This window comes from Phoca vitulina, unplaced genomic scaffold (assembly GCF_004348235.1).
Source record: "Phoca vitulina isolate PV1807 unplaced genomic scaffold, GSC_HSeal_1.0 scaffold18, whole genome shotgun sequence".
Taxonomy (NCBI): Eukaryota; Metazoa; Chordata; class Mammalia; order Carnivora; family Phocidae; genus Phoca; species Phoca vitulina.
Window position 1 is genome coordinate 26,342,350 of NW_022589721.1, and position 12,877 is coordinate 26,355,226.

Here is a 12,877-nt window from a genome sequence, read left to right on the forward strand (position 1 = left end):
TGATACTCCTGGAGATTAAACTCTTCGCCAGGAATGCAGAGCGTCCCTGACATCTAGACGCGACCCTCAGCTTGCACACATTGATTCAGTCACAGGTTTGAGATGCCTTGCAGTGTTACCACACTGCTGGAGGAAAGCTTTTTTTTTTTTTTTTTTTTTTAAAGATTTTATTTATTTGAGAGAGGAGAGAGAAAACATGAGCAGGGGGAGGAGCAGAGAGAGAGAGGGACAAACAGACTCCACGCTGAGCCCAACGTGGGGCTCGATCCCATTACCCTGAGATCGTGACCTGAGCCAAAGTCAGACACTTAACTGACTCAGCCACCCGGGTGCCCCAGAGGAATGCTTTCTTAAAAAGGGATCAATGCAAAGTACTGATCCTTGTTTCTGGGGTGGCCGTGGGGGGGTGCTACAGAAATGTCAGGGACCCAAGGGGGAGCCTGAGGCTTGGCACCAGCCAGACCCAGACTGTTCCCCCCCTTTCCTACTGGCACTGTGACTGACGCCATGCTTTGTTCCTTCTCTGAACCTCAACTTCCTTATCTATTAGATGGGGCCAATGATACCTCACTCATAGGATGGTTATGATGCATGTCTTAATCAGGTCGGGCTGCTACATACAAATTACCATAGACAGGGTCGCTTCAGCAACAGATGTTTATGTCTCATCGTTCTGGAGGCAGGAAGTCCAAGATCAGGGCGCTGGTATGGTCAGGTTCTTGGTGAGGGCCCTCTTCCTGGCTATGTCTTCACGCGGCCTTTCCTTGGTGCGTGCATAGAATGAAGGATCTCCTCCTGTGTCTTTCTCTTTTCATAAGGGCACTGATCCCATCATGGAGACCCACCCTTGTGACCTCTTCTAAACCTAATTACCAGGGTCCTACCTCCAAATGCCATCACATTGAGGGTTAAGGCTTCAACATCTGAATTTGGGGGGATACACACATTTAGTCCACAACAAAGTGGAATCCATTAAAATATTTAAGGTGAGCCATACGTATCATCCCCATTCCGCTTTGGGGATGAGCTCTGATTGTATCTCCATGCAGAAGTGGAAGGCTGTCATATCATCACCACTCTCCTGGGTATCCTCCTTGAGTAACAGAATAGATTTCAGTGGATGAGTCTCCAGGGTCAGCGGTAGAGTCTACACTCTGGGTATGTATGTATCTAAGAACATCTCCATGACTCATTAATACCACCATTCTGCCTGTTGTCTTGCCTGATCTGTGTTCTTAGATGGAATCATATGAAAGAGAAGCATGAAGCAGGAGGGTCTGCCAAGTTCTAAGTGATATCAAGTGATTATAGGATTTCCTTGGTTTCTTTTTGGTGTTAGGCTAGCTCTTAGAATCTCAATTCCTCTACATAGCTGATACCCACATTACTCTTCTCACCCACAAATACTTTCCTCCTCTGTTTCCTAACCTTGCAAGTCTACTGGATGATTTTGGAGGTTCTGTTGATAACTGAGTAGCAATTTATTTGTTCATTTGTTTGCTTATTGATGCTTAAATTCATATATAGCATGCGTGGCATGCAAAACATCCTATTTAAAAAGTGGCCTTTGTAATCTCCCCACCAAAAAGTTGTAATTAATCAATGGTTAGTTGTATAACTAATAGTCTTAAAATAGAGAAAACTAGATGTTCTCAAGTCCTGGGCTGCATGAAAGAACATTTTCTACCTACTTCCCAGCCTGGAGAGCCAAGTCAAAGTATTCTCTTTTGATATCATTCATCAAAAATGTATTAAGTACCTTTTTTGTGCTAAGTTTTTATTGGATGTATGAAATAAGTAGAGACAAATTCCCTGACCTCAGGGAGTTTAGAGTCTGAAAGGAAAAGAAGACATGTAAGTATAGAGATAGAATGTGTGTAATTACTAATATAATGGAGATGATTGTTTTATAGCAGCTAGCACCAGGTCTTGAAGGACAAGTGCAGACTAAACACGGGGCAGGTGGAGAAGAGAGACGTCTGGGCAGAAGAAATAGCTTAAGCACAGGAATAGAGTTATTTTTCCGTGGATTCAGCTAGTATTTATTGATTTTTTTTTTTTTTGAGAAGGGTGTTTCTGGACCCAATTCCTCTGTGTGTGTGTGTGTGTGTGTGTGTGTGTGTGTGTGTGTAGGAGGGGTTTCCCCACACGAACCACAAGCAATTTGGACACTATCCTCTCAGAGATAGTACCAGACCCCACAGGTTGAGAGCTCAGTCCTATTAGACCGACGCCACCATCCCCATCCTGTACCCAGTCAAAAGCCCAGGCTACTACCTGTGCTTCTGATGGATAAGCTATAAGCTGGAAGCTCCACCGATCCCCCCTCCCACTGAGGCGCAGCTCATAAGTCCAGATTCTTATCTGTATTTCCTACCAACTGGCTATAAAGCCGAGGTTCCCACTGCCTCCTCCTTGGGTGTGATTAATTTGCCAGAGCGGCTCACAGAACTCACAGAAATGTCTTAACTCAATAGATTGCCAGTTTATGATAACAGGATAGAGCTCAGAAACAGGCAGGTAAGAGATGCCCGGGGCCTCTCAAGGCGCATTGCTCTCCCCACTTCTCCACACGTTCACCAACCTGGAAGCTCTCAGAAACCTATTCTTTTGCGGTTTTATGGACATTTCATTAATAGGCAAGCTTATTGAATCACTGGCCATTGGTGATCGGAGGTCAGGGAGAGGGACTGAAAGTTTCAATGTTCTGATCACATGGGTGGTTGTCTTGGCAACCAGCCCCCATCCTTAAGAGCAGTCCCAAAGTGACCTCTATAATGTGACAAAAGACACCTTTATGGCTTTCACCACTTCGGAAATGCCAGGAGTTTTCAGGGGCTGGGTGCCAGAAATGAAAGGAAGCCAAATATATATTTCTTATTATAAATCACAGTATCACAGTGGGGGTAACTTGTATTATGTGTCAGACACTGAGCGAGACCCTGGGATCCATTAGGGAGCAAAACCAGATCAGGTCCCTGCCGGCTTGGAGCTTCTCCGGAGGGGGGGGCGGGCAGGTGTCAAACCATGCATTCACACAGACAAATGGAAATAAAAACCGTGCTGCAGCAATGAGGAGAGGTGTGGATGGATGGGAGTGTAACGGTCGGACGTTGGCGTCTCGGGGCTTTCCTGGAGGAAGCAGGGATTGCGTCAAGCGCTGATGAGTGGTGAAGGGTTAACTCATTGAAGACCGAGGAGAGCGAGCACCAGGACGTGGAACTGCATGAACAGAGCCTGTGTCTGAGATCCGGTGCATCCGAGAAGGAGCGCTCTGGGCACTGTGGAAGCCCCGGGGGCCGTTAGATGCATGCAGCCAGATCTCAGGGTTTAGTGGCCCCACAGGGGGCCTGGACATCATCCTTTGACCAAAGGGCGGGAACGCTGATGAGTTTGAAGCTGGAGAGTGTCTGGGTGAGACCTGTGACTTGCACATAGGATGTCAACAATGGGCACCCTGGGAACCCCGAGGGGAGGGGTCCCGGAAGCATATCAGTGACGGTGTCTCTGTGTCTCGGTTGCAGGTGTCACTGAATGTCAGAGGAGTGAGGCGGGCCTGCGCTGTGACCAGGACGGCCAGTACCGAGCCAGCCAGAGGGACAGGGACAGTGGGAAGGCCTTCTGCGTGGACGGCGAGGGGCGGAGGCTGCTGTGGTCAGAGACGGAGTCCCCCCTCTCTGACTCCCAGTGTCTGAGTAGGTGCTGGAGGTGAAGTCGGCCACATGACTGGGGAGAGGGCACAGGCTCTCGGGGGCTTTCTAGAAGGGGAGGGACCTGTGAGCTGCATTTGTCTCCGACTTTTTATTGTGGAAATTTTTAATCTACGTAGGAGTTGAAAGTGGGATGAACAAGTAACCTGACCTCTAGATCCAAAAATTGTTAGCATTTTCTCTTTCTTTCTCTCTCTCTCTCTCTCTCTTTTATTTTTGATCTTTGGAAAGTAAATTTCAGACATCAGGAAACTTCATTCCCAAATACTTCAGTGTGTATGAGACGTGAATTTAAAAATAATTAACGAGCTGAGTATCCCTTTTTTGTGGGCAGTGTGCCTCTGATAAGCTGGTCAGCTTTTCTCTCTTGATTGGATGTTGTGGGAAGACTTGAATGCCAGTCCTGGTTCTATAACTTACTTACTGGGTGACCCAGAACCAGTCGCTCAACTTCTCTGATCCTCAGTCACCCCAGCAGCCTCCTAACCCTGTAAGGGCCAATGCCATCCTCTGAGGACAGTGAGGATTCATTGAACACCACCCTGTACTGGGCAGAGCTATTCACTGAAATGATGGGTGGGAAAGCCCTGGGTGAACTGACACTTGACCTAGAATAGTAGGAGTGGGGTGAGAACTAGGGTGATCTCAATGGTGCCCTTTAGCAGCTCTGTAGTCTGAGCAAGCCACTGACCTTCAAGTTTTCTCACCTGTCAAATGGGGCTGTTCATGCCTGCCTTGCAGGGGAGTGGAGCGTGTTAGCAACGGCATGACTGAGAGAGGTAATAAACATGTCAGAATGATGAGAAGCCGCAGGAATATTAGCTGCCTGTTTCCTCCTCGGTGAAGCAAGGAGCAGGTGGAGGCAATCTGTAGGTTCCTCTCATCCTGACTTCTCCAAGTCTTCAGGGCTTTGCCCGACTGTCCCACAGTCACCTTCCTGCCTGAGGTCTGGCTGACCTTTGCACGACTGACCAGGCAGAGCCGGCGCCGGCCGCCCTAGGCTCTCAGATTTCCGTGTAAGGAGAGGGCCTGCTGTACTTGGGCCTACTACGTGCCAGGCCAGGCCCCGGGCCAGGCAGTCATGGGTGAGCTTCCCAGTGGTTCTGAGGGGTAGATATTAGTATCCCCAATCATGTAGCTGAAGAAACTGAAGCAGAGAATGTCTGCATGGCTTACCTTCCTCACTAATCAGGACATAACATGCCTAGAATGTGAACTGGTGTGTATCCGACCCCCAAACCCATGCTTCCCATGACACCAACCTGCTTCTGCTTAGATTGATCTGCTTCCTTATGAAGCACACACCTGCACAGGTACACGCACACACACACACACACACACACGCACACACACACACACACGCACGCACAGCCTACCTGCTCTCTAGGGAAGTGGGGCAGCTAATCACATACGACACCTGAGAAAATCCAAGTGAGGCATTTTCATTTTGCAAGGCTCAGAGTAATCATTCCCTTCTTCAGCAAAGCGCTAACGAGTCTCAAGAGGGTGTGTGTGCGTGCGTGTGTGCGTGCATGTCCCCGTGGATACACTGCAAATCCAAGGGAAGTCTAATTCTTCTTTCCAGTATTCCTCTTCTTGGGCAGAAACAGCAATCGGGGCGTTAAAGCTTGAAGGCGCTCGAGGCCACTGGGCAGGCTGACCTTAGGTGCCCTTCACCAGTGAGGGAGATGCTGGCCACAGTGGGGAGCAGGTGGCTGGGCCCTGGGGACTCCTGGCTATTCGGGGATCATCACCTAAATGCTTGCCTTTTAACTCCACTCCTCTCTGCTTCCCTCTGAATGAATGCCTCAGCGCCCAGGGTTGTAATCTGTACTTGGCAAAGCGTTTCAGGCTTTGTTCAGCCCTGTGCTCGTCCAGAGCAGAAAGGACAGCTTCATCAGTGGTCCAGAGTGTCTATGAGCAACACCCCAGCCTTGTCAACTCCGGTGATGCCTTCCCGAGGCTCTGGCTGACAAACAGCCTCCGGACTGGACCTCACAGTCTCTGGCTTCTTATGCAAAACTCGGAGTTGCTGGTTTCCCTCTCTGGATATTCAGGAGGATTTCCATGTTAAGAAGCTGGGTCCCACTGGGATGTCAGTAACCCCCTTCTTGGAATCCAATCGACTTAGCCTTTGAGAGGAGCTTCCTCTTTGGGAGTGGGACTGCACTCCTTTTTTTTTTGAGGCCTTTGTCCTCCAGAAAAAGCCCAGGGTAGAGGTCAGCTGTATCACCTGGGGGTTGGGGGGTGGGATTTGCCTCCTTCCCACCCGCTGTGTCCAGACCTGAGTTTTCACCCATGGGCATTACTGCTGCAGCCCACCCTAGTCCTCTGGCTCCAGTGTGGGCCCCTCAACGATTTTTCTACGATGCTTCAGGACAATCATTCTACAACACAGTTCTGTTTCTGCAATGCCCCTTACCAGTCTTCAGTGGGCCTGTACTGCTCTCGGGATAAAGTAAAATCGCATACCTCACCCTCCTCTCTGGGTTCTAGCCTCCTTAGGTAATATGACCCCTTGGGGCTAGGATCCTATCTTACTTTTTGTTCTATCCCACGGTTGTTGGCGCTTGTCGGCAGAATGAATGAGTTGCTGTAATTATCTGGGCCTCTTCGAAATTATTTCCTAAAGGCCACCAGGGACGGAGAGGCTCCCACCACCCTAATTCCCGCAGCCAGTTTTATGGGCCCTGATAAGGAGGCAGATGTCCCCCCAGGGCACCAAGGGACTCAGCACTTACTGGATTGCTATCGTGTACCAGCTTTTCTGTGCTCTTCAGTTTGATCCTCGCAACCACAAAACTGGGCTCTCAGAGATTGAAATGTGCATCAGGACTCAGAGCCGGTGAGGGGTGGTGGCGGGACTCACACGGTGAGCTGGTGCTCTTCCCCCCACCACGTGCTGCGTCCCTTTGTGATCTTCTCTATATCGCCGGTGGCAAACCCTTAGTTTACCCACAGAGTGAGTCGTTCACTCACTGACCTTGGCTGCTGGAAATATTGCAAGCTCATCTTCCTTTAATTCTACATCCAGTTTTCTAATTCTGCTTCTTGCTGACCCATGCCCAAGACCTCATAGAGCATGTCAGATGCCCAGAGGTCTATGCTGGGATCTTCGTAATGTTTTCTCCAGGCTTTCTGGGGCTGCAATGATCTTGGCAGTCATTCATTCATTCTTCAGTGCATCCATCCAATACACAGGAACCTAGTATCTCTGTCACTATGCCAGCTAGTGGGTGTTCAGATATTCTCAGAACATTGTCCTTGCCTGCCTTGGAAAGAGAAGGGCACATAAATAGCCATGATCAAATATGATTGTGCTCTCATGTGGACCCTCTATTCTTTCCCAAGACATTTGCAAATACCTGCTAAGTCAAAATGTGGCATGTGGAAATTGTACCACTAGACTGTAGAAATCTGTCAGCCAACGCAATATTCTATGGAATTATCAGCAATTCAGCACCTGGATTGTTTCTGTTCTGTTTGGCAATGAGCTTCCTCACAGAATGCTGCAACATGAAGATCTTTGTCACCAAGGTGTCTCTTTCGTGAGAACCAGCAGATTGTCTAACTGAAGTGCTAAACTGACTGCATTTTCAGCCTCTGGGAAGACTTCAGTTGGAAACTGAAAGACCTGTCAAATTTTGTTTAGTCTGCTACAAGGTTGTGAGCATCTGCCTATACCTGTTAAACTTTAGGGACAAAGGGCTGAATATAGCTTGGTGTCTGCTGGACTGGAGCCCTATAGTCTCTACAAACAAGATAGTAAGGGGCATAAAAATAAAAAGAGAGACAGAGAGAGAGAGAAAGATGAGAACAGAAGAGTTGAGTGTGGGCTGAGCCCATGAACTTGGCAACTTCCGTGATCAACATGGAAGGAATCCCTAGTAAAATTATAATTTTTTTCTATATCAGAATTTGTGAAGGCTTAACGCATGCTATTTCTCTTGTATTAGCATCCTCTCTCCCAACTGTATCCCAGAAGGAATAAACTTTTTTCCTGCACTTATTATGAAAATGGAGAAGAGATTGCTTTGGGTGGTCTTGAACTTATTGACATGATAAAAACCAGTCTAGACACAAGTCTGTTTTACACAGCAATAGAGATGTATGAGAATGGGTGCTTAGGTGCATGCTTGCAGTTCTATCTGCAAAAAACTAATAGTGGTGTACTTTGGAGCTTGGTTTTTCATAGTTATTTGCAAACCACTGATGCCCCTGGGCATTTTTTTTGGTTTCAAAAATGAGTCTCATTCCTTGAGAGTTACCCGCAGTACTTTTCGCTTGGTGAGGAATGAGTTCCGAGTCTTATTGTCTTGAGATCTTACATTTATTTCTTTTCCCCCGTTTAGTTCCATAAGCATGTGTCTCTGTTATTCTCAGATGTGAATACCAGAGAAGAACTCAGACGTGTTGATGGTAGCTAGAGAAACAGATGCTGATATATCACTTAAACAAAGACTATTATGAAAATGCCTGAGCCACAGGACATGTCTCAGATTGACGTGAACCCACCTGTGCTTGTTTTATTTGTCTTTTAAAAGATAACTTATCCAACTTTTGCATGAACATGGATGGGACTGGAGGAGATTATGCTAAGTGAAATAAGTCAAGCAGAGAAAGTCAATTATCATATGGTTTCACTTATTTGTGGAACATAAGGAATGGCATGGAGGACATTAGGAGAAGGAAGAGAAAAATGAAGGGGGGGAATCGGAGGGGGAGATGAACCATGAGAGACTATGAACTCTGAGAAACAAACTGAGGGTTCTAGAGGGGAGGAGGGTGGGGTATGGGTTAGCCTTGTGATGGGTATTAAGGAGGGCACGTATTGCATGGAGCACTGGGTGTTATACGCAAACAATGAATCATGGAACACTACATCAAAAACTAATGATGTATTGTATGGTGACTAACATAACATAATTTAAAAAAAAAAGATAACTTATCTCTTTCCAGAAGGAAGCAAAAATTGCTTTATGGAAAGAAAATTTTCAATTTTCAATAAAATAATTGTAAGGTAATTAGCACTCGATCAGGACAAGAAAATATAAATTTGGATAGAAAATCCGTATCAATGAGAAAAAATGAGTTGTAAGGACTAACATAATATTAAATTTTCTCCTTACCTCCTGACCGTGAGGGAGCAGAAGGAGACATGATAACACGTAGCTTTCTGCATCAGATACGAAGTAGCGTGCTAGAACCATTTTCAAAGGGAATTCTTCTCCTGGGGACCTCTGTGCGACCAAGAGCTGGGAAGGCTTTTTTGACCTGGCACTTTTCCTGGCTTCTCTGTAGAGGCCCTCTGCCCTTTAGAGTCAAATTTGATCAATCTGCTTTCCTTTCAGTGATGCGGAAATTTGAGAAGGCTCCAGAATCTCAAGTGATCCTCAGTGCCAATGTCACTGTGGGGGGTGGGTCCAAAGTTCCTGACTCTGAGTCCCCCCTGCTGCAGTGCTTCATAGGTAAGGGGTGGTGGGGAGATGGGCGCATGCGGAAATAGGCTCTGCTGACCTTGGCATGCAAATCGAATAAAACCATTGGAACCATAATGAAAAATTACACTTTATCAGAACACGTGGTAAATCAATTGATTCCCAAAATGTACATCCAACTTGTGACTTCACTTCAGAGTTTATAATGCATTCACAATGTACCAAGAACAATGCGGTGCCAAATGTAAGGGAGCAGAGATGAAGGACATCGATTCCTTGTAGCCTTATTTGTCCCGGTCTCGAGAGCTATGTGCTGTAGCAACAGCAAAATTACCCAGAGAAGGGTCAAAAAACTCTCATTTATTGAGCGTGTAGGTTTACAAGGATTGTTATGAGATCATAACCCTACAGTCTAGGAAGCTCACTGTTGTCCATGTTACAGATGAGTGTGTGTTTGGGTGTTTTGGGGGCAGGGGGTGGGGGCATGTGTCCGTCTGTCCTCAGTATCACCTGAGACAGGTGCCCGTGCTGTCCACAGATTGTGCTTTGGACGAGGCCTGCAGCTTCCTCACGGTGTCCACGGCGGGATCAGAGGTCTCGTGCGATTTCTATGCTTGGACCAGTGACAACATCGCCTGCGTGACTTCGGCTCAGGTCAGTCGTGGCAGCTGTGTGGGGGTTCGGGGTCAGACATACTCTGACTGAATGGACAGCGGGCTTTGGGAAATGGAGACCGCAGCGGGCCGGTGAAGGCTCAGGATGCAGCTGTCTGTCTGAGCAAACACGGATTATAACTTAAAAAGAAAATGTTAAATATTAGTTTGAACCCCATGAAATGGCTGTGCCTGGGGCCAAGGCTGACAATTTCACTGTGACCATGAATCAGGACAGAAGAGGATGCAGAAAGAAGCAGTTGTCCTAACTTTCCAGCTCCTAGCCGCATGCAAATCTCATTTTACTCTTCCAGTTTCTCATGGAAACTTCCAGAAAACGTCTATGTGTTTATAAGCATCCTTTTTGGTTTGTTTAAATATTAATAGCTTATAATACATATTCTTTTCTACCTTGATTTTCTCACATAATGCTTAACTTTCTGTATGTTTAAAATGAACCTTGTTCTTTTTAATGGCAGCATACCAATCCATTCTATGGATGTACGTAATTTATTTCACATTTTAAAAAAGATTTTATTTATTTAGAGAGAGATAGTGTGAGCAGGAGGAGGGGCAGAGGGAGAGAGAGAGAGAATCTCAAGCAGGCTCCACCCCCAGCATGGAGCCCGATGCGGGGCTCGATCTCACAACCCTGAGATCATGACCTGAGCCAAAATCAAGAGTCGGACACTCAACTTACTGAGCCACCCAGGCGCCCCTTTATGTCGCATTTTTAAGGACATGTAGGTGTGTTGGCAGTTTTGCAACATCACCAACACTAGTGAATCACATGCCCTTTGCACACGCACCTGTGCAGGGGTGTGAGTGTGTGTTCATAAGTGACATCCCAGAAAGGGCATGGAAGGTGGACCCCTGAATTTTAGGATTCAAGCCAAGGTCTGTAGCTGCAGGAGCCAGAGAAGAGACAAGGAGGGGTCTTCACTGAATCCCCAGCCTGTCAGTCTGGGGCTGTTAGGCCATGTGCCGCTTCCTAATCTCAGACTCCTCGTCTGTAACGTGAGGCCTGACCTCACAGGCTTCTGGTGAGGATTCGAGAAGCTAACACAAGACACACAGTCATCGAGGCAACGTTAGCTCCTTTGAGTTTAAAGGTTAAAACGTTTTGGGGACGATGACCGTGCCTTTATTTTGTCTTGCTATCGTGACTGAGGCCTGTCTTAAGATCTATCAGGGGGAGATAGAGCGGGTGGGTGGGGAGGGAGGTTAGGCTCGCAGGCTGGTGACAGTGAGCCGGGACCCATGAGCATTAATGCCATTGGACAACGCAGATCGGCTGGATTTATTTGTTATCTGGGGTTTCCAGGTGCTGTCCCCTCACCTTGGCTGGTCTGTGTCAATGTGATTCTGCTAATGGGACACCTCTGTCCACACTTCCCATAGGTACTTTGTGGTCGAGGGGTCTAAGGTCCCAGTCAGTGACACTGCTCCCCGGACAGCTGCCAAAACACTGGGAATCTCTGACCCAAGGAAATTCTACTCCTCTCTTTCCCTAAGGGATCAGATCCAGCTTATAGAATTATTAATAACAAAAAGAGCTGACATTTACTGAGCGCATATAAGCACCTGGCATTTCTCTGAGCAAAAGTATTGGATTATTGGTCATTTGAGCCTCTGATGCCCTGACCACTGCTTGCTTAGTAAGTATGGATTTTAATCTACAAGAAATAAAACACTTCTTCATTAAAAAAAAAGCAAAAAAGGAATGAACTCTCCCTCCAACTCCCCCCTCTCTCCGGGAGAGACAGCCTGTCACAGGGCGTGTTAAGGAGGTGACTCTGGAGCCAGGCTGTCCTGGGTTCGGGTCCCAGCCCCACTGCTTGCTTGTCGCTCTTTGTCCCTTGGTTCCTCAGAATCTTCATCTACGATGCAGGGTAGTGAGCGGCACCTGTATCTCCCGGTTCTTGTGAGGACTGAGTAAAGCCATACATGGAAAAGCTCACAGGACAGTTTCTGCCTCAGAGAACGAGCTCAGTGACCGTTATGATAGCTGTCACATTGCTGTCAGCTTCCCTAACAGGCTGGCAGAAATCCTGTGTCAGCCATCCCAGGGCTCCCTCCAGGACCCGGGGCTCTCAGTGCCATCCCGAGGCACGGGGGTCAGGTGTCGAGCGTGGATCGTGAGTGATGTGACAGGTCCATGCCACCCAGTGCTGAGGCCATGGTGCCAGACGCTGCCCTCAGGCTCCCCTGCACCTTGTGCCCGGGTTAGGTTTGGGGTGTGGGCGGGACTCTTGACCAAGGCAGGAACCCCGTGCTTTGGGTCTAGGCTGCAGGTGTATGGTCCAGCTGACACCCACCTCACCCCCTCCAGGCCTGACCACACACGGCGCGGGGGGCGGGGTGCTCTAGTCTGGGACCTGCCACCCACGCCCTTCTCAGAAGTGCAGGACTCTCCCCCTCTCAGAGGCCCTTCTCCCCTCCCCAGGCCATCATCCTCGCACTGAGCTCAGGTCTTCTAAAAAGGAAGAAGAGCCCTTGCCTTCAGATAGCTTTGCTTTAGCCCCTGCCCTTCAAAGATTCCCACGGCCGGGAAACTCAGTTAGGCAACTTTGAGGGGAGGGCAGAACATTGGGAACCAAACACAAATTGATAAAAACAGATTTATCCTGCCCCCCCCCCCCCCCCCCCCCCCACACAGCAGGAGTGCTGGAAAGAGAAAGAGAGATTGGAGATTAGCGAGGAAGGCAAGGCCTTTGGACGTCTGACCTCAATTCCAAGCTTATGAAACTTACTTTGAGCCTCACTGGATACAAACCACAACTGTAACGACTTCCATGAGCTGATTCCTGCCTCTCTCTCGTCTCTGAGAACCACAGGCTCTAGTCCTCAAAACACCACAGAATTCTTGAGCTTCATTTCTGCCGTATCCTTTGCTTAACATCCTCCTTCTTTTATTTCCAACTGATGAACTCTTACTCATACGTCAGTACCCCACCCAGATTCACTTTTTCTGGGGAACTTCTCTAGCACCCCCTTCTCAATAGAATTAATCATTCCCTCTTCTACAGTGACCTCCTCTGGAATTCCATGTGTCTTTGCAGCTGACACTCTGGGC

At 47.9% G+C, this 12,877-nt stretch overlaps 1 protein-coding gene across 1 annotated transcript in view; it reads left to right on the forward strand.

The window, feature by feature from the left end:
- The window catches only part of TG (thyroglobulin), a 237,253-nt gene that overhangs the window by 47,465 nt on the left and 176,911 nt on the right, over nt 1-12,877 (forward strand). Inside the window, exons 22-24 of the mRNA XM_032415805.1 lie at nt 3,525-3,695; nt 9,062-9,178; nt 9,687-9,802. Of these exons, the coding sequence (XP_032271696.1) occupies nt 3,525-3,695; nt 9,062-9,178; nt 9,687-9,802 (404 nt within the window). The remainder of the gene's footprint in view (nt 1-3,524; nt 3,696-9,061; nt 9,179-9,686; nt 9,803-12,877) is intronic.